This window comes from Myxocyprinus asiaticus, chromosome 22, assembly GCF_019703515.2.
Source record: "Myxocyprinus asiaticus isolate MX2 ecotype Aquarium Trade chromosome 22, UBuf_Myxa_2, whole genome shotgun sequence".
Classification (NCBI taxonomy): Eukaryota; Metazoa; Chordata; class Actinopteri; order Cypriniformes; family Catostomidae; genus Myxocyprinus; species Myxocyprinus asiaticus.
Window position 1 is genome coordinate 7,246,851 of NC_059365.1, and position 19,810 is coordinate 7,266,660.

Here is a 19,810-nt window from a genome sequence, read left to right on the forward strand (position 1 = left end):
CTTATTATATTATCAAAAACAGACAGTATACATGGGCATAAGCAGTATAAAATGGCCAGTTTTATTTACATACATTGTGTCTTTCAGTCAGTGCATTTCTGTAAGTGATTACCTCAGCATAAGCCACATCATCTGTCTTCTAAATATCAACAGAAACATGGTTATGATATGAGTGAAGTGTGTAGAATCACTGGACTATTATTATTCTCAATTAATAATCAGAACTATGTGACTATATTCATTAATTATAATTATTCTGCATAGATGCTGCAGTGTATGGTTAAAATTATTATTTGTACCTCTGAACTACTGTGGGTTAAAAGACCTGGTTTACAAAATACATCTTTAAAGTTAGGCCCTTACCATTGTAGGATCTTATGGGCAGAAGAATTAACCATTTCTATGCTGAATGACTTAAATCCAGGATTTACACTGATATTTACTTCCAAGTTATTACAACTAAGACACAGAGAGGCCCCCGAAATTCCTCAGCATCATAAATTAAAGCCTGCTGATGCCAAAAAATTCTACCAAAACCAGGCATAAGCAGTTAAAGATGCCTGAAATTAGTCCATAAAACCTGCAACTGGCTAATGTTAACTGCCTTGAAAACAAAGGTAGATCTGTTGAAGCAACACAAAACCCCACCAACAAAGTGATCATCACATGACTTAAAGGCCATCTTATCTTGTCAGGTTTGTGCTAAAAAAATGAGCCACCAGATAAAGTAGTAGTTCACCTAAAAATGGAAACTTTACTTTTACTCATTCATTTACTTAACCATATGTTGTTCAAATCCCATATGCTAGGAACATAAAAATAGATATATTAAGCAGCTCTATTCCATAGAATAACAGTTTATAGTGTGCAGCAACTTTTGAGCTTCGTAAAGGACATATACTATAAAGTGTAATTAAAGGTTCAGTATAAAGACATCATAACAGTAATCCACATGACAAGTGCACTATATTCCAAGCTTATGTGTTGTATGGACTACTTTTATGGTAATTTTATGATGATTTATTTTTTTCTCTTTGGACCTTGACAGCAGTGCACATTATGAACTGTTTTGTATGGAAAAGAGCAGCGTTAGAATTCTTGAAGAAAATATTGTGTTAAGATTCTACTGGGAGGAAAAAACAATGAGGGGCAACTTGAGGGCAGTAGCGGTTCTAGCTTGTATGGCGCCCTGGGTTGTCTGTGTGGGTGAACGACACGTTTCCTCGAAACGGTGTGAAATGGTGTGCAATGGGCTTTGAGGTATGTTTTCTATCATTTAGTGGGTGTGCAGAGGTGTTACCCAATCAGCAGCGACGTGTATATAAACCCCTCCGTATTAAAAAGGCAGTACGCACAATGGATCCAACTAAAGTCCTTTACAAATGTGTCCACTGCAGCTTGGTGTATGCAACAATTGAAGACATTAGAAGAAATGTTTGCCTTGTCATCCTGAAATGTGAGGCAAATGTTGGATCACCATAATTAGGAATTACAGTTTCCACATATCCCTTCACTCGATTGGAATTTTCTCTGCTATTCTGGAGGGCAAGGGCAGTGACTGTAACATTCTCTTTTAGTAGGATGCTGCACTGAATCTTTTCTGCTAAAGTGCTAAGATAGATGTCACCCAGATGTGATTAAGACATTTAATAAACACACTTTCAGTAAAAGTTCAGCAAACAGATTACTGTATATTTCATACAATATTTAATTGAGCTCATGATAGTCTATAAAATCCTAATTTGAACACTTCCTAAACTTCAGTAGAAAAGATTGAATTCCTGCTATTACAGTAGGTATCACTCAGTCTTCTAGGTGTTTCAGCTCTTCTTTTGTTTTCTGAAAATAAAAACAATATTTCAGTTGATGTCTATGCGTCTGCTCACATAGATTGTTGTGAATCCTCAGATTGTGAAAAAATGTTTAAAAACTCACCAGCTCTCCTTTCACAAATGATCTGAAGCAGAATAACAGTAGGAGTAGTTACTGCTGCAATCTCAACGATAATTATAATCACTGCAGGAAAGAGACACAGACACATTCAGGTAGAGGTTACATCACACGAGAATAAACAAACTGAATCCACAAAACTCTGTATGACCTTATTTGTGTAAATCAAATGAAAAGAAAACAATATCTACAAAAAATGCTGTACAGTTATCAGTTTAATGTAATACAAAGTGGTAAAGACATTTTATACCTCTCAATAATGATCCAAATGACATTTTACTGTCTGCTGAATTGCCAAAGTGGAAAAAAAGAGTTGCATCAGACAAAGTGTTGAAATAATATAGTACTACAAAACACATTAGTAAAATTAAGACACTAAATCAAGAGGAATATTCATCTAGATGTTTCACAAGTGAGAGAAATAAACTTTTTGAGCCTCTTGTCTATAGATTTATTTATATTTAATCTGAAGGTGTTGGAATGAAGAAGGGTGTTATACTTAAAATATTTTTCACCAACATTTGTCCTTAGTGGCAGTAATGATATGCATATATAACAGAAAGCTGCATTCAGTTATGGGAGTTTGTTAGTCTTTTACCCAAATACTTGACAGTATAGCTGACTGAGGTCTTCACGTCAGTTCCTTCAGTAATCTGACATCTCCACTCTCTGTTGTTGTCTTCATTCAGGAGTGTTGTAGTCAGAGTGATGTTACAGTGTTCTGGAGAGGATGATATCTGATATCTGGAGTCTGTTTGCAGATCAACACCAGATTCATTCACCCAGATCAGTTTAAATCCCCTATTACACAAAGTATGTCTATTATATGAATATAATTGACAGGAGAGAGTCACAGAGCTGCCTGGTCTGATCTCAGTCTGTGTAGATGGTGGAGAGACTGAAAGAGAAATTACAACAGAAATGACACAACAGACTTCACTCTTTTCAGTGAATATGTGAGTTTAAAGAGAGAATGGTTTACATTTCCCTTTAAATTGATCATAAAATAATTGAATGAATAGAAACACTGACCATGAAGAAAATGCAGATAAACATTTTCAGTATTTGGTCTCTCTCCATTCACATTTTTCCAGCAGTTGTAAAGTCCATAATCTTCTTTTGTGGTTTTATAGATGTTCAGAGAACAGTCAGACACCAGATTCAGTCTCTCATATCTCTCTATGTCATTCTTCATTATTACTTCAGAAAAAATGTACCTCAGATTCTGAATATCCATCTCCATAATAGTTCCATGTAGTTGTTGTGCAGTCAGAACGAGAATTATTACATGGCAGAGTGACTTTTTCACCATCAGTGAAGAACACATGGATTTCTTCCACTTCACTGGTACCTGACACATAGTGCATGTGTGTGTTTATTCTGTATTTATATTAATAAATAAAAATAATCTTTAACATTTACTTCAAAACTAAGACTCTTAGCAGTGACAAAAAATGAGTCAATCTTCAGAACTTCCTTCCATCTCTTTAACAAATATCTGTATACAGATTTCTTTACCTGTGAGAAGTGAGCAGAGAATTATCAGTCCCAGCAGATATATGTGACATTTATCAGCCATTTTCTGTCTCTGTCAGTCTTCTTCTTTTCATCATATGAACTCTTTTTTTTAAAACATCATCAGTCCTTCCTGTGTTTCTTAACATCTGGTGATCATAGATAGTAAGACATTATGATGCAACAACGACACTGTGTAAACATTCAGCCAGTACATGATGGTGAATTGTAATGAAGTATAAAGTAAATAAAAAATACACGTTATGATAATATACTGAAAATGAGCTTCTTACAGACAATATAATCTTTCAAATTTATGATGTGACCAAAGGGGGAAAAATGCATAATTGGCTGTAATGTAATTACCAATGCTAAAAACATTTGTTGTTTTATAGGCAATATATAATAATAAAGAAATGATAAATCAAGAATTGTATATTGTGTATTTTAATTTGGATAAGGTATCCTAGTTATAGATTTTAATCAGAGTCTAAAAGGACTGGGTGGAAATCCCGATCTAATGTGCACTTTAAAAAAATAAATAAATAAAAAATAAAATAAACAAAATTGCAACAAAATTTGAAAGCAGGGATCACCATATACCATCAATACCAACCAACAGCTTGGACATTTTGCTCTACAACTCAATTGTACTTAACAAATATACACTTGTGAATGGATGATTTCTATAACAGAGTTTGAAGACAAAATTTTTTTTTCCTGTAATACTGCATAATGCTACAGTTATTAATGATACGCTGTGGGTGTGTCTAAGGAAGTTAAGTTCATATATGGTCATTCCTGTGTAACGGGGTTTCATCACAGTGTGCATGTGTGTGCAGGTGGCAGTGCAGTGTAACAGTTGTACCTCTGCAAGTGATAATAAAAAGTTTGTTCTCCTGCATACTAATGCTTCCGTGTCAATTAACAACACCACATTGAGACAACACCACATTGTGACACCACAACTACATGGTGTCGGAAGTGAAAACTATCGAAAAAGAAAAAGGAAGATAAAGAGGCACAATTGCTGAAGGATTTCGCCGACCAGATCCGCTGATCTTCAATGGTAATATAGCAGAAAACTGGAGAAAGTTTGAATAGGAATTCGACATATTCATCGCAGCAGCTCACAGTGAAAAGCCAGAAAAAACCAAAGCCTATACACTCCTCAATCTTGCGGGACCCGAGGCGATTGAAAGGGAGCGATTTTTTACATATGCCCCTGCGATACTGGCAGCTAATGGACAGGATATACTATACTGCTAAAAGTATTCGCTCACCCATCCAAATAATTGAATTCAGGTGTTCCAATCACTTCTATGGCCACAGGTGTATAAAATGAAGCACCTAGGCATGCAGACTGCTTCTACAAACATTTGTGAAAGAATGAGCCGCTCTCAGGAGCTCAGTGAATTCCAGCGTGGTACTGTGATAGGATGCCACCTGTGCAACAAGTCCAGTCGTGAAATTTCCTCGCTACTAAATATTCCACAGTCAACTGTCAGTGGTATTATAACAAAGTGGAAGCGATTGGGAATGACAGCAACTCAGCCACGAAGTGGTAGGCCACGTAAAATGACAGAGCGGGGTCAGCGGATGCTGAGGCGCATAGTGCGAAGAGGTTGCCAATTTTCTGCAGAGTCAATCGCTACAGACCTCCAAAGTTCATGTGGCCTTCAGATTAGCTCAAGAACAGTGCGTAGAGAGCTTCATGGAATGGGTTTCCATGGCCGAGCAGCTGCATCCAAGCCATACATCACCAAGTGCAATGCAAAGCGTCGGATGCAGTGGTGTAAAGCATGCCGCCACTGGACTCTAGAGCAGTGGAGACGCGTTCTCTGGAGTGACGAATCACGCTTCTCCATCTGGCAATCTGATGGACGAGTCTGGGTTTGGCGGTTGCCAGGAGAACGGTACTTGTCTGACTGCATTGTGCCAACTGTGAAGTTTGGTGGATGGGGGATTATGGTGTGGGGTTGTTTTTCAGGAGCTGGGCTTGGCGCCTTAGTTCCAGTGAAAGGAACTCTGAGATTTTGGACAATTCCATGCTCCCAACTTTGTGGGAACAGTTTGGGGATGGCCCCTTCCTGTTCCAACATGACTGCGCACCAGTGCACAAAGCAAGGTCCATAAAGACATGGATGAGCGAGTTTGGTGTGGAAGAACTTGACTGGCCTGCACAGAGTCCTGACCTCAACCCGATAGAGCACCTTTGGGATGAATTAGAGCGAAGACTGCGAGCCAGGCCTTCTCGTCCAACATCAGTGTCTAACCTCACAAATGCGCTTCTGGAAGAATGGTCAGAAATTCCCATAAACACACTCCTAAACCTTGTGGAAAGCCTTCCCATAAGAGTTGAAGCTGTTATAGCTGCAAAGGGTGGGCCGACGTCATATTAAACCCTATGGATTAAGAATGGGATATCACTTAAGTTCATATGCGTCTAAAGGCAGATGAGCGAATACTTTTGGCAATATAGTAGCTACACCGGCTGAGACAAGCGAAGATCCTGAATGTTTGAAAAGGAAATTTAGAGAAGTATGCAACCCGGAGACAAACGTGACAATGGAAAGGCATTCATTTAACACCAGGAATCAAAATCCAGGAGAAACCGTGGAAGCATTCGTGAGTTCCCTGCGAAATAAAGCGAAAACATGTAACTTTGGAGCTTTGACTGATGAATTGATCAGACACAGACTGGTGTGTGGTGTAAGTAATGACAGTGTGAGAAGAGTATTGCTCAGAGAAAGCGATTTAACCCTTGCAAAAATAAATCAAAATCTGTCAAATCAGCGAGCTAACAGAGCAGCATCCTAAGGTTCTGGCTGCGCCACGCAGTGTGCCTACGAGTGTTGATGTAGTACACTACAAAGAAAGGGGTAGAAAAGCTGTCATGCAGAGGCAACACAAACACCCAAGTGTGACAAAAACATCGCAAACTGTAAAAACTGTGGCAGAAATCGTGATCAATGTAAAGCCTTTGGACAACAGTGTCATCGTTGTAAAAAGTTTAACCATTTCAAGTCCCAATGCAGATCAGCATCAAAGGACAATTTCAAATCCATCAATCAGGTTACTGATGTGAACACGGACAGTAGTGAGGATTCATTTCATATTAATGGACTGTGTCTTGGTGCTAGTGAAATTGATGCAGTCAGTCAGCACAGCACTAGTATCAAGCAGGAAATTCATTGCAGCCTGACATTACATGGCAAGCCGCTTGAGCTTAAATCTGATCCGGGAGCAAAGTGCAATATGATTTCAACTGTAACATATCAAGCAGTGAGAAATGATGAAAAGATAAATGATAAGACAAAAGCAACACTGGTGGCTTATGGAGGCACCGTGATTGAAACAAAGATGCGAACATATCACAAGAAATATTCACAGAATATGCTGATCTGTTCGATGAGGAGCTGGGGAACTTACCTTTGATGTACACAATGAAAGTAAACCTGGAAGTGACTCCAGTGGTCCGGCCCCCTTTTCGAATACCTGTGGCAATACAAGTCCAAGTAGAGGCAGAATTAATGAACATGACAAGGCTGGGAGTCATAACACCCATCTCAGAGCCCACAGAGTGGGTATTCTCAATGGTTGCTATGCATAAGAAAGACACTGACAAGATTCGTTTATGCATAGATCCTAGAGATCTAAATGAAGCCCTTATGCGTCCTCACCATCCAATGCGCACTGGGAAGTAGCTTCACAAATGTCTAATGCTAATGTTTTCTCAGTGTTAGATGCTAAAAGTTAATTCTGGCAAATCAAGCTAGACTATGAATCATCCCTGCTCACCACTTTTGCAATGCCTTTCGGCAGGTATCGTTTCTTGCGAATGCCTTTCGGCATTAATTCAGCATCAGAGGTTTTCCAGCGAGCAATGGAGCAGATCTTTGCAGGTCTCCTATGTGCCATTATCGTGGATGACATCATTGTTGGAGGAAAGGGAGAGAACTGAAATGAGATATGCCCAAATCAAAAAGGAGTTGTTAGTTGTAATATTTGCATGTCAAAAATTCTATGACTACATCTATGGGAAGCCTTTTTTGGTGGAAACAGATCACCAACCTCTTGTTACAATTTTAAATAAGCCCTTACACAATGCCACAGCTCGACTACAGAGAATCTAATCTACAAAAGAGGAAAGCAACTTTATTTGGCTGACGCACTGTCACATGCTCCAAGGAAAGTAACAACGCAGCTTCACAAAGACAAGGACGAATTTGAGGTAATGACTGTCCAACTGATTTCGTTCAATCATTTGCAAGAGCTCAAAGAACACACAGCAAAAGACAGCTCTCTGCAAAATCTGTACAAATGTATCAAGCAAGGATGGCCGAAGAAGGTTCAGAGTATGCCGACGACACTAAAACCTTTCTTTCCTTTCCTTTCCGGGATGAGCTTACTACTCAAGATAGGATCATCATGAAGGGAATTAGGGCAATGATTCCTCAAATCCTACAGAGTGAGTACTTACAAATATTGAACAGATGTCATACAGGAGCAGAAGCGACTAAGCACAGAGCTTGTGATGTTGTTTTCTGGTTAACTATGACTCGGGACATTGACATTTTTGTACAGTCTTGCAACATTTGTAATGCCCTGAAACCACATCAACAAAAGGAGCCATTGCACCTACATGAGATTCCAGAATTGCCCTGGTCTGTAGTCACTGCGGATATATTTGACTGGAATGGAAAGCAATACCTAGTGTTGGTAGATTCCTATTTGGAGTGGTTTGAAATAAACCAACTCAACACCCTGTCATTGCAAAATGTCATCAACAAACGCAAGAGACATTTTTCTGTGCATGGAATTTCCCAGAATGTAATATCTGACAATGGCACCCAGTTCACAAGCCAGGATTTCAAAGAATTTGCATGATCATGGGATTTCTGTCATATTATCAGCAGTCCTGAGTATCCCCAGGTGAATGGTCTCGCAGAGAGGGCTGTTCGCAGTGCAAAGTGCCTTCTTGAAACCACGAAAAGGGATGGAACAGACTTGTTTCTGAATTTGTTGAACATCCGCAAAATTCCTCGAGATAAAGTACTGGGTTCACCTGCACAAAGACTGATGTCTAGGGTGACGAGCACTAACATGCCTATCAGCAAGCAGATGCTGAAACCAAGATCAAAGAACACTGAAAGTTAAAGCTCAACTCAGGAAAAAGAGACAAATGCAGAAAGTGTTCTACGACAAGAGGAGTAAACCACTCTCTTCACTGCATGAGTCTCAAGTGGTTCAGATGCAAATAGCAAAAGGCCATGATAAGATTGGAGTATTAAGGAATGTCCTCACAGAGCCCAGATCTTACGTTGTGGAGTCAGAAGGTAGAGAATACAAGAGGAACCACAAGCATCTACTTCCTGTAGTAGAGCCGATCCCCCACCAAGCACAAACTGATCTTGAGGACTTGTTGTCAGATCTCAGATCTGTGCCAGACAACAACATTGTATCAAAAGATGCAGTGCATGCCGAAGAGAATGTTGTGGTTGAACCAACTGTTCAAAAACTTCCATATCATACTAGATATGGCCGGATTTCCAAGCCCAATCCTAAGTATAATCATTGAGTATACATATTGTGGAAAATTTGATGTAATGAATGTTATTTTAAGAAGTGATTTGATTATTAGTTAGTACTTTCAGTTTTGACATCTTATGGATGTTATACAGATGTTTATCAAATTAAAGTGTTTTCTATTAGAGGGAGGTATAGAACTAAGGAACGGGGATGTAGATAACTGATGATGCTATGCAGTTATTAATGATATGCTGTGGGTGTGTCTAAGGTTAAGTTCATATATGGTAATTCCTGTGTAACAGGGTTTCATCACAATGTGCATGTGTTTGCAGGGGGCAGTGCAGTTTAACAGTTGTACCTCTGTAAGTGATAATAAAAAGTTTGTTCTCCTGCATGCTAATGCCTCCGTGTCAATTAAACTACAATTGTGCAGCTTAATTATAACAGCTTCAAATTAATTTTCACTCAGAAAATGGGTTTGAAGCATCTGCTTACTGAAGATGGAGCTTTTACAGTTTTAAAGTGAATAACTTTATTATTGCATAAATAATACAATTATAAATATTAAATTAATCAGCAGATGCATTTTTTAAAAGTGACTTTTAATGAACACACATCATAAGTGATGTAACCTGGAGTCATCAACTATTACAGGTCTAGAGGAGGAGGAAGATAAGATTGATACTTGTTCAGGTCAGAGGGGGGCAGTGAGGTGAGATACAGTGAACTGGATGAAGAAATGGTTGGAAATATATAGAGAAATTAATAGATTTTCATTAAATTACTTGCATTAAATTGTAAATGAACATATATTATGTCAAGTACTACACTTTGAATTTAGAGCTAATATCAATCTGAAATAAATAAATACAAATTCATATAAGCTGATTCCTGTCAGGTATCAGAAGACTCAAAAGCAGAGGTGAGTGAAAAAACAAAGTCTTTATTAACTGAACACAGATACAGGGAAAAAACAATAGAACTGAACAAAACTTCAGTGTATGGTGACTGTCGGCAGTGGAGCACAGAGTCCAATAAAATCAGAACGCTCCATGGGCGATAATCCAAATGAACAAGAGCTCAGTCAAATCCAGAGAACAATCCTGACAATTCCTTCCACATACAAAAAATTAAGAAATCTGAAAATTCATCTTAAATGTGCTTTATGTGGTAACATGTAAATTAACTGGTTTTAAGTCAAAAATATTATTTAACATCAGTAAATCAAGCTGTATACATAGGTTTTCCTAACAAACTAATTTTAAGGGTTAAATCGGTTAGAAATTGCTCCTTAAGTATTACTTGCAGGTTACCATTTTTTACAGTGTACTTTTTGCCCACACTGACCATTTCTCAACAGCCACACTGCTAAAATGTGAAGAAGAAAAAAAAAAATGCTTTTAAATGTTTTCTAAATCCTCTTTATGTAATATGTCTTTTACAGAGATAGCACGGCCCATTGAGAAATCCAGGGGTTAAATATTGAATCTTAAAGGAAAGTTTTTTTTTTTTTTTACACTGATATTATTTTAAGAAGGAATAGTATTTACATGAAAACTGCCAGACATAGATTTATGTTATTCAGCATAACATGGATATAACAGCATATCAAAATATTATGCTTTCAAATATTTCAAAACAATGTTTTAAAGCAAGCAACAAAAAAGTGAAGACATTTTTTTTTTCTTTTTTACGCAATTGATTCTGTTATCTGGAAAAAGAAATTATGGTAATAAACACTTATAAATTGTCATCGTCTTACTCCACCGTGCAATAATTCAATTTTCTGCTTATTTGATATCTGTTGGTCTTTGGTATTTATTTGGGTGGATTCTTGATCACAGATGCATTAGTTGCACTGCAGTTTTCCTGGACTCATTTTGCTCCTCTGATGGCAGCGTACGTCACTTTATCATCAGAATGAACCTGAATCATCAGCACAGATACAGTCAGGCAAAATGCAAGTATCAATACACACATTATAACAGCATCTTGACCACTTCAGTGATACAGCTGAATTCATGTTTCAGTACTGCAGGGCCAACATGTCTGCTATTCCACAGGATGTCAATGTTACATACTGTAGATTGTCCTGTTCATTGTTAGCAGATACTGTATTTAAACAAAGGTCTTATTATATCCTATGAAAAATGTAAAACAAACATGGGGAAAAGCAGAAGAAAATGTCCAGATTTTGTTACTTACATTTTGACTTTCATTAGGTGATTTTCTGTAAGTGATGACCTCAGCATAAGACACATCATCTGTCTTCTCCTAAACATCAATGGAAACATGGTTATGATATTTGTGTAGAATGACTTTAATTATTCTTAATTTATTATCAGAACTGTTCGACTATAATAATTATAATAACTATTTTATGTGGAAGCCGCGGTGTACTGGTAAAATAATTACTTGTACCTCTGCTGTAGGTTAATAGATATGATGTATATTATAAAGTATATTAGAATTCAAAGCAGATGTTTGTAGGTGTGGTCTCCAAAGTTATGAAGTAACATGGCACCTGTCAAATGTGTGTAAATATGAATGTGTAAGTTCTGATTGTGTGAATTCAATCTAGTTGCTCACTAACATGAACATCAACCGCAGGAGGGATGAAACTGTTGATGGTCTCACACACTGAAGCATCTGACCTCTTATCTGACCCCTGAACACAAATCTCAGTTACAATGAAAATATCTCACAATAAAATAAACCTTTTTACATAAAGTATGTGACTCCAAAATACAGATATTTCAGTACATACTTGTGGATCCTGAGCCTTTTCATTTCTGTCTGAAATAAATTGTATTAATGATCATTATAACAGGAAAACTTTACACACTCACATACACACACACACACACACACACACACACACACACACACACACACACACACACACAAAACTTGCCCTTTTTAAATCTCTCAAACTCGCATTAAGAGAACATTTTATGTATTACAACATAATAAAACTTAGTGTTTACATTTTTATTTGAAAGTTTGTTTTACTGGCACTTTTAGTTGACTGTTTCAGAATATTATGAATCTTGAATAATAAAATCTCACCAGCTCTTCTTTTACAGATCAGCCAGAGAATAACAAGAGTAAGAAGAGCAACTACAGCAACAGTTACAGCAGGAATCACTGCAGGAGAAAACACATGGAGAAGACTGCAGCACAACACAATAAATGACATGACTAACTTTGTTCAGTGTCACAGAATAAAATATATTCACATATTGACAAACATTCTACCAATTATCTGACAGATGATTACAGTTCATCTCATATTTCACAGCATTATTGTAAAGACATTTCATACCTTTGTATAACCATCTATCTGAGGTGTCTGTCAGTTATAGGGGAGAAAAGAGAGAGATACATCTGTCAAAGTCTTGAACTAAATGAATATTCTGGATCATTTATAACAATATTTACAGACAATGCCTACCATTCCCACTGACAATGATTTCAACGCATGTCTTATTTTGTTACTACAAACGGAAATTGTGTTTAATAATACAAATAGTTTAATAGTTTTACCAGCTGAAAAGTCAATCTGGTTACTTCTGCTTGATATCTGCACAAAGATACCAGGAAAGGACCTGGACGTGACGTGATGTGACTATACGTTGATCAGATTTCTGAGTGTTTTATGTATTATTTACGGTATGTGTCTGGTTGTGTTGCTGATAGTCAACTGCATGATAACTGCTAGATACACAGTGTACCCGTGCTTACTGTGAATTTAATGATTTCATTATAAAAACTTTCTGTTTTAGACACAGGGGCATTTTTCTTTTTTTGCAAAACTAATATGACTGTTTTTAAAATTTTTATATTTACTACTGCTACACCTCAAGTGTGATCTTAATGTGTAACAGAGAGTTTTCTATAATTTATTCAGGAGATTATTAGTTTGTTTTCTCACCCAAATACTTGACAGTATAGCTGACTGAGGTCTTCACGTCAGTTCCTTCAGTAATCTGACATCTCCACTCTCTGTCGTTGTCTTCATTCAGGAGTGTTGTAGTCAGAGTGATGTTACAGTGTTCTGGAGAGGATGATATCTGATATCTGGAGTCTGTTTGCAGATCAACACCAGATTCATTCACCCAGACCAGTTTAAATCCCCTATTATGCAAAGTATATTTATCATTTAAATATAATTGACAGGAGAGAGTCACAGAGCTGCCTGGTCTGATCTCAGTCTGTGTAGATGGTGGAGAGACTGAAAGAGAAATTACAACAGAAATGACACAACAGACTTCACTCTTTTCAGTGAATATGTGAATTTAAAGAGAGAATGGTTTACATTTCCCTTTATATTGATCATAAAATAATTGAATGAATAAAAACACTGACCTTGAAGAAAATGCAGATAAACATTTTCAGTATTTGGTCTCTCTCCATTCACATATTTCCAGCAGTTGTAAAGTCCATAATCTTCTTTTGTGGTTTTATAGATGTTCAGAGAACAGTCAGACCCCAGATTCAGTCTCTCATGTCTCTCTATGCCGTTCTTCTTTATTTCTCCAGAAATCAGTACCTCTGGCTCTGAATATCCTTCTCCATAATAGTTCCATGTAGTTGATGTGCAGTCAGAACGAGCATTATTACATGGCAGAGTGACATTTTCACCATCAGTGAAGAACACATGGATGTCTTCCACTTCACTGGTACCTGACACATAGTGCATGTGTGTGTTTATTCTGTATTTATTTTAATAAATAAAAAACTGTTGTACATGTCACACAATTTCATATTTAACATTTACTTACAAATGTCAGAACTAAGACTCTTAACAGTGATGAAAAATGAGACAGTCTTCAGAAGTGCCTTTTATCTCTTTAACAAATATTTTATACACATTTCTTTACCTGTGACAGGTGAGCAGAGAATTATCAGTCCCAGCAGATATATGTGACATTTATCAGCCATTTTCTGTCTCTGTCAGTCTTCTTCTTTTCAATATATGAACTCTTCCTTTAAACATCATCAGTCCTTCCTGTGTTTCTTAACATCCGATGATCAAACAGTTCAGAGTAAGACATCATGATGCAACAAAGAAACTGTGTAAACAATAAACTACATGATGGTGAATTATAATGTAACACACAAAAATTGCATTATGATAATAAACTGTCAATAAGCTGCTTACAGACAATACATCAAATATATGCATACAGAGTCCAAATTAAAACAGAAAGAGAAAATCAGTTTGTCATTTGCAGAAAATATTTTTTTTCCTTTGAATTTTTTCTAATTTAAATGTTCTTTTCCTGCATGTTCCTTGACTTTTTGGTTTTCAAATATGTTATCTTTTCTATATGGTTGAGGAAATACCACTTGAGCAAGAATTTATCCAAATAACGTGCAGTTCAAAGCTCACAGTCTCATGTGACACCAGTAGTTATCCATCTCTCTGACAAAATCTATTTAAGGTGGGGGCTCAAGTCTTAACCATCACGTCCGAGTCAAGTCTCAAGTCGCAGTGCAGACAAATCAAGCAAGTCAAGTCGACTCAAGTCACAGTACCAAACAGAAATAAATAAAAATTAATATTTGGGCTACATATTTATTTTTACCCCGAAAAGATGAACTTATATACATATCTTTACATACATCTATATTCATTATATACACATCTGTGCTACATTAATATCTGACAATAAAATCATATAAAATAAAATTCAGTTACTTACACAAAATGTTCAAAATTGCAACAAAAATCCAATCTACATTATTGTGTCTTAAATTGGTTGCATTTACAGAAAATAAGGTTTGCCAAGACTTTGTCACTAAGTTGTGAATGATGGGGCCACATTAAAAACATAAAACATCATATCATAAAAGCTAAAAAAGTATGAAATATCATCCTTGAGTGCACGGGTGTAGATTCCAGGGGGGATGGGGGGGGGAGGTAACCCCAATTATTTTGATTTACTGACAACCCTTAAAAAAAGAACAGTAATTTTGCACATTAATCTTTCTAGATATATCAGTGAGATCTAGATATTAGTGAAATCTATCCATAACAAAATTATTTACTTACCTTTCCTTGTGGTTCTTGAAATGTCGGATGAATTTTAAGTTGTCGTGGTCATGTCCAATATCCTTGCGTTGCATACTGTGCATCTGGCAAATCTTTTTTTATTGACACGGTCCAATTCGAAGTCCTTATAGTCAAAAGAGATTATTTTTGGAGGTCATGTTTGTCGTTTTGAGCTTGTGCAGCGGTAACTCAGCGTTTCCGTCATGGCTTACAGTACATTTTTGCATATGAATTAATTAATGCCACAATAATCATTTTTTAAACTACAGTTTAATTATTATTTATAACAAGTTATTGAAAATGAAAAACATTCTAGTCATTATGAGACACTACGTTCACAGAAATGACGTGACAGTGCAAACATACTTTTTTTTTTGCAATCTTAACACACACAAAAAAACTCTGTTTTGTGTATGAAAATGATTGCGTGAATTGGGGAGACAGATATTGAAGTGGAATATTTATGACAGATTTCCTCTGATTGGTGTTAGACTTTGGCTGTGTCTCAAGACTTACTCCCATTTCACACATGATCTGTATGCAGTACGGATGCAGTATGTATTTTTTTCAGTGCCCATGTTAACAGGTTAGCGCATTCAGACCACGTGCTGCTTCCGCACCGCATACGTACTGCAAACGGATCATGTATGAAATGGGCATTTGTGTGCCGCCTGCATACAGTAGACAGCATTTTTGGGCATCAAAATCGCAGTATTTTGAGCGTGTGGAGGTTGTTGTTCACACCGAACGGTTTGTGTACCTATTAAATCACTTTATATTAAAAAGGAACAGGCTGTTTTATTTCAATCATTAAATATCTATTTATTTTCCAAATATGTCTAAACTGGGTTGAGAAATGTCTTCAGTGTGGTTTGTGTTCTTAAACTGAGCACAGATTGTTTCCACATCAAAACATCAATCATGCTCCACAAGCTCTGAAAGCACACAGTTAAACAACTCAAAATCACACTTTTACAAGTTCATCAGGTAAAGAGTCTAAAGAATTAAAACCTTCTGCTCTCTAGATAGAGGTAACCCAGATGTGAATAAGACATTTAATAAATGCATTTCCAGTAGAAGTTCAACAAACTTATTATTCTTACAATATTCCATACAATATTTACTTGAGCTCATGATAGTCTGTAAAATCCTAATTTGAACACTTCATAAACTTCAGAAGAAAAGACTGAATTCCCGCTATTACAGTATTTCTCTGAAAGCAGCAAAAGTCACGCAACATAAGAATCATCAGAATCTGAGTGACTCCAGCCAGATATCCTAAGCAACTAAATTGGCCCGGTTGCTAGGGAGGGTAGAGTCACATGGGATAACCTCCTCGTGGTCGTGATTAGTGGTTCTCGCTCTCAATGGGGTGCATGGTAAGTTGTGCGTGGATCACGGAGAGTAGCATGAGCCTCCACATGCTGGGAGTCTCCGCGGTGTCATGCATAGTTAGCCACGTGTTAAAATGCGCATATTGACGTTCCACCATCCGGATTGAGGTGAGTAACCGTGCCACCACGAGGACCTACTAAGTAGTGGGAATTGGGCATTCCAAATTGGGGAGAAAATAGGATAAATAATAAAAAAAGAATCATCAGAATAACTGAACCTGAATCATCCTCACAGATTTGATTGAAACAGGCAGACTTACTGTTTAAAAGAGAAATTAAATAAATGTGGAGTTGGGGTGGTAGAGGGGTGCTGGAAGAATTGTTGCAGGAGGTCAGCATCTGATTAAATAATCTTTAATATATTTAATCTATAATAAATTTAAAAGTGTGATTAACAGGATTAGATGAACATGTTTCTAAACTTTTATTTTAAAGCACTCTGCACAATACTGGACACTGGAAATGACATTGAAGGCATGTTATTTTGTAATATCTTTATATCTGTCAAATGTGTATTTTATTCTAAATTATAGTAGGTATCAAACTTCTAGATATTTTAGCATGTTTTTTGTTGTCTGAGTATAAAAAAATACTAATCGTTTTTAATATTTCAGTTGATGTCTATGCGTCTGCTCACATAGATTGTTGTGAATCCTCAGATTGTGAAAAAATGTTTAAAAACTCACCAGCTCTCCTTTCACAGATGATCTGAAGCAGAATAACAGTAGGAGTAGTTACTGCTGCAATCTCAACGATAATTATAATCACTGCAGGAAAGAGACACAGACACATTCAGGTAGAGGTTACATCACACGAGAATAAACAAACTGAATCCATGAAACTCTAAATGAACTTTTTTTTTTTAGTTTAAATCAATAATATGATACAATGAACTGCAGATGGTGTACAGTTATCAGTGTAATATATTTCAATGTACTGTAGTAACAACATCTCTAATAATCTGATAGTGTTGAAAAAACATTTTTTAATTAATCAATTGACACTGTCTGTCTGATTTCTACTTTAAAAACATTTTAAAGGGGTCATGAAATGGAGAATCAAATTGTCCTTGATATTTAGACATATAAGAGGCAACTGTACTACAAAAACATACTGTAAATTTCAGAACTCAAAACTTCCTCCCCAGTCTAAAAAAGAGCATTTATAGTTGCCACACTGCTGTCTCATTTTGAAATCTGTCTGTTCGTGACTTCATGGCACAATACTCATTTGTATTTACACATCCCACAACATGTGTAATCACACCAGGGCCACATGGAAGAGAGAAGATTAAAAGTTCTGCATAGTTGTATCTTTTAAGCCCAGAAGTAGTAGTGCACTCATGCACTCAATGAATGATGCACAATTTTCTGAAGTGTATACAGACTGATGGAACCATTCTGCGATTGCTTGAAATTTGATGCTACTTTTCTAGCATGTTAGTAAAACTGAATAAAGGCTGAGTAGAATTATTAATAGTTTATTTTACCACACTTCAATGTAGTGGTAATTTAGTATTCAATTTAACAGTCTACATCAGGTGTCTGGTTTAATAGTAAAATAAAATAATCAGAAATGTTAGATTCTAAAGGCTTATTTTAAGGTTTGCCACAAAGTGGACGATGTTGTTTTATCTCAAAACATTATCAACCTGTTTACACGCTCATGGGTCATGATGTGGGTCTCGTCAATGGTTTGTTTGGCATCCCATTCAGCACACAACTGAATAAAACAGACTGCATGACACTGATAAATGATTACTGCCAGAGTAACATTCACATACAGGCGTGAGGGACATTTTACAACTAACTCAAAGAACAAACATTTTCCTCTCTCACTTGGTTTTGCTCGTGTGTCCCCTCCGTGTGCGAATGATGTGAAGATCTATTGGGATTTTACTAAAGTTCATCACTGAAAAAGTTTGCTCGCAGACTTGATGTGGCTGCATCACACTTTTCTTTGAATATAATATTTCACTATTGAGCGCTAAGTTTTTTGTTTTTTCGAAGAGGAGAAAGCGCACTCGCATGCATGGATGCCAGATTGCATAAATTATATCATAAGGTGAAATATTTTCAATTTGTGCAAGTATAAATCTCTGAATGTGGTGTTGCATCTTGCACATTAAAAGCTTGTGGATTTGCGATAGGTCCCAAAGCCAGATAAATGAAAGATTTAATAAAAAACATTCATGAAAAACACCCGCGGGCAGTAATTTTCCCTGGTCTGCAGTTGAGGGTGCTCTAAGGTTCGTTTGATAGAACCGGGCCTGGGCTGTCGTGCTCTCTTGGTCAGTCTCTCCCCTCTCTGATGCTCTGGCATGCCTTTTCAGGTCTCCCTCCGCCATCACTATAATGAGAGACAGGTGTTAGAGATAATTACGACCCAGGTGACAAGCCTTACTGCTTTCCCTCTCCCGCAGACCGACACATGACCACGTCCCCCATGCCATATTATGCAATAATACATTTATTATCTTTAAAACTGTAAAAGCTCCATCTTCAGTAAGCAGATGCTTCAAAACCATTTGAGTGAAAATTCATTTGAAACTGTTAAAATTAAGATGCACAAATATTACAGGTAAAATATTTTTCGTCTACAAACTCTGTTACAGAAATCATCCATTCACAAGTGTACATTTGTTAAGTACAATCGAGTTGTAGAGCAAAATGTCCAAGCTGTTTTGGTGGTATATGGTGATCCCTGCTGTCAAATTTAGTTGCAATTTATTTATTTATTTTATTTTTATTTATTTTTTTAAAAAGTGCACATTAGATCGTGATTTCCACCAAGTCCTTTCAGACTCTAATTAAAATCTATAACTAGGATACCTTATCCAAATTAAAATACAGAATATACAATTCTTGATTTATCATTTCTTTATTGTTATATATTGCCTATAAAACAACAAATGTTTTTAGCATTGGTAATTACATTACAGCCAATTATGCATTTTTCCCCCTTTGGTCACATCATAAATTTGAAAGATTATATTGTCTGTAAGAAGCTCATTTTCAGTATATTATCATAATGTGTATTTTTTATTTACTTTATACTTCACCATCATGTACTGGCTGAATGTTTACACAGTGTCGTTGTTGCATCATGATGTCTTACTATGTATGATCACGAGATGTTCAGAAACACAGGAAGGACTGATGATGTTTAAAGGAAGAGTTCATATATTGAAAAGAAGAAGACTGACAGAGACAGAAAATGGCTGATAAATGTCACATATATCTGCTGGGACTGATAATTCTCTGCTCACCTCTCACAGGTAAAGAAATCTGTATACAGATACTTGTTAAAGAGATGGAAGGCAGTTCTGAAGATTGACTCATTTTTGTCACTGCTAAGAGTC

At 36.6% G+C, this 19,810-nt stretch overlaps 3 protein-coding genes and 1 pseudogene across 24 annotated transcripts in view; 1 reads left to right on the plus strand and 3 right to left on the minus strand.

Annotated features, from left to right (window-relative positions):
* LOC127413367 (uncharacterized) overlaps positions 1 to 19,810 on the minus strand; it is a 74,065-nt gene that overhangs the window by 7,963 nt on the left and 46,292 nt on the right. For 3 of the 6 annotated variants that reach the window (XM_051650471.1, XM_051650469.1, XM_051650470.1), the window contains exons 2-8: positions 13,366 to 13,683; positions 12,932 to 13,231; positions 12,323 to 12,349; positions 12,067 to 12,144; positions 11,765 to 11,793; positions 11,591 to 11,665; positions 11,203 to 11,271 (exon numbers count right to left, since the gene is read on the minus strand). In XM_051650471.1, the coding sequence (XP_051506431.1) occupies positions 11,203 to 11,271; positions 11,591 to 11,665; positions 11,765 to 11,793; positions 12,067 to 12,144; positions 12,323 to 12,349; positions 12,932 to 13,231; positions 13,366 to 13,683 (896 nt within the window). Of the gene's footprint in view, positions 1 to 9,925; positions 10,924 to 11,202; positions 11,272 to 11,590; positions 11,666 to 11,764; positions 11,794 to 12,066; positions 12,145 to 12,322; positions 12,350 to 12,931; positions 13,232 to 13,365; positions 13,713 to 13,880; positions 14,017 to 19,810 lie in introns of those variants that run through there. The other 3 variants (XM_051650473.1, XM_051650467.1, XM_051650468.1) reach the window with 3 other exon arrangements.
* Positions 150 to 3,588, minus strand: LOC127413370 (peroxidasin-like; annotated as a pseudogene).
* Positions 1,792 to 19,810, minus strand: part of LOC127413373 (uncharacterized) — a 38,189-nt gene continuing 20,170 nt past the window's right edge. Inside the window, exon 7 of the mRNA XM_051650502.1 lies at positions 1,792 to 1,835. The gene's annotated coding sequence lies outside the window, so the exon portion shown is untranslated. The remainder of the gene's footprint in view (positions 1,836 to 19,810) is intronic.
* LOC127413371 (peroxidasin-like) overlaps positions 19,578 to 19,810 on the plus strand; it is a 107,619-nt gene continuing 107,386 nt past the window's right edge. For 13 of the 17 annotated variants that reach the window (XM_051650501.1, XM_051650491.1, XM_051650498.1 and 10 more), the window contains exon 1: positions 19,578 to 19,726. In XM_051650501.1, the coding sequence (XP_051506461.1) occupies positions 19,677 to 19,726 (50 nt within the window). In that variant the 5' untranslated portion in view covers positions 19,578 to 19,676. The remainder of the gene's footprint in view (positions 19,727 to 19,810) is intronic. The other 4 variants (XM_051650485.1, XM_051650484.1, XM_051650483.1 and 1 more) reach the window with 1 other exon arrangement.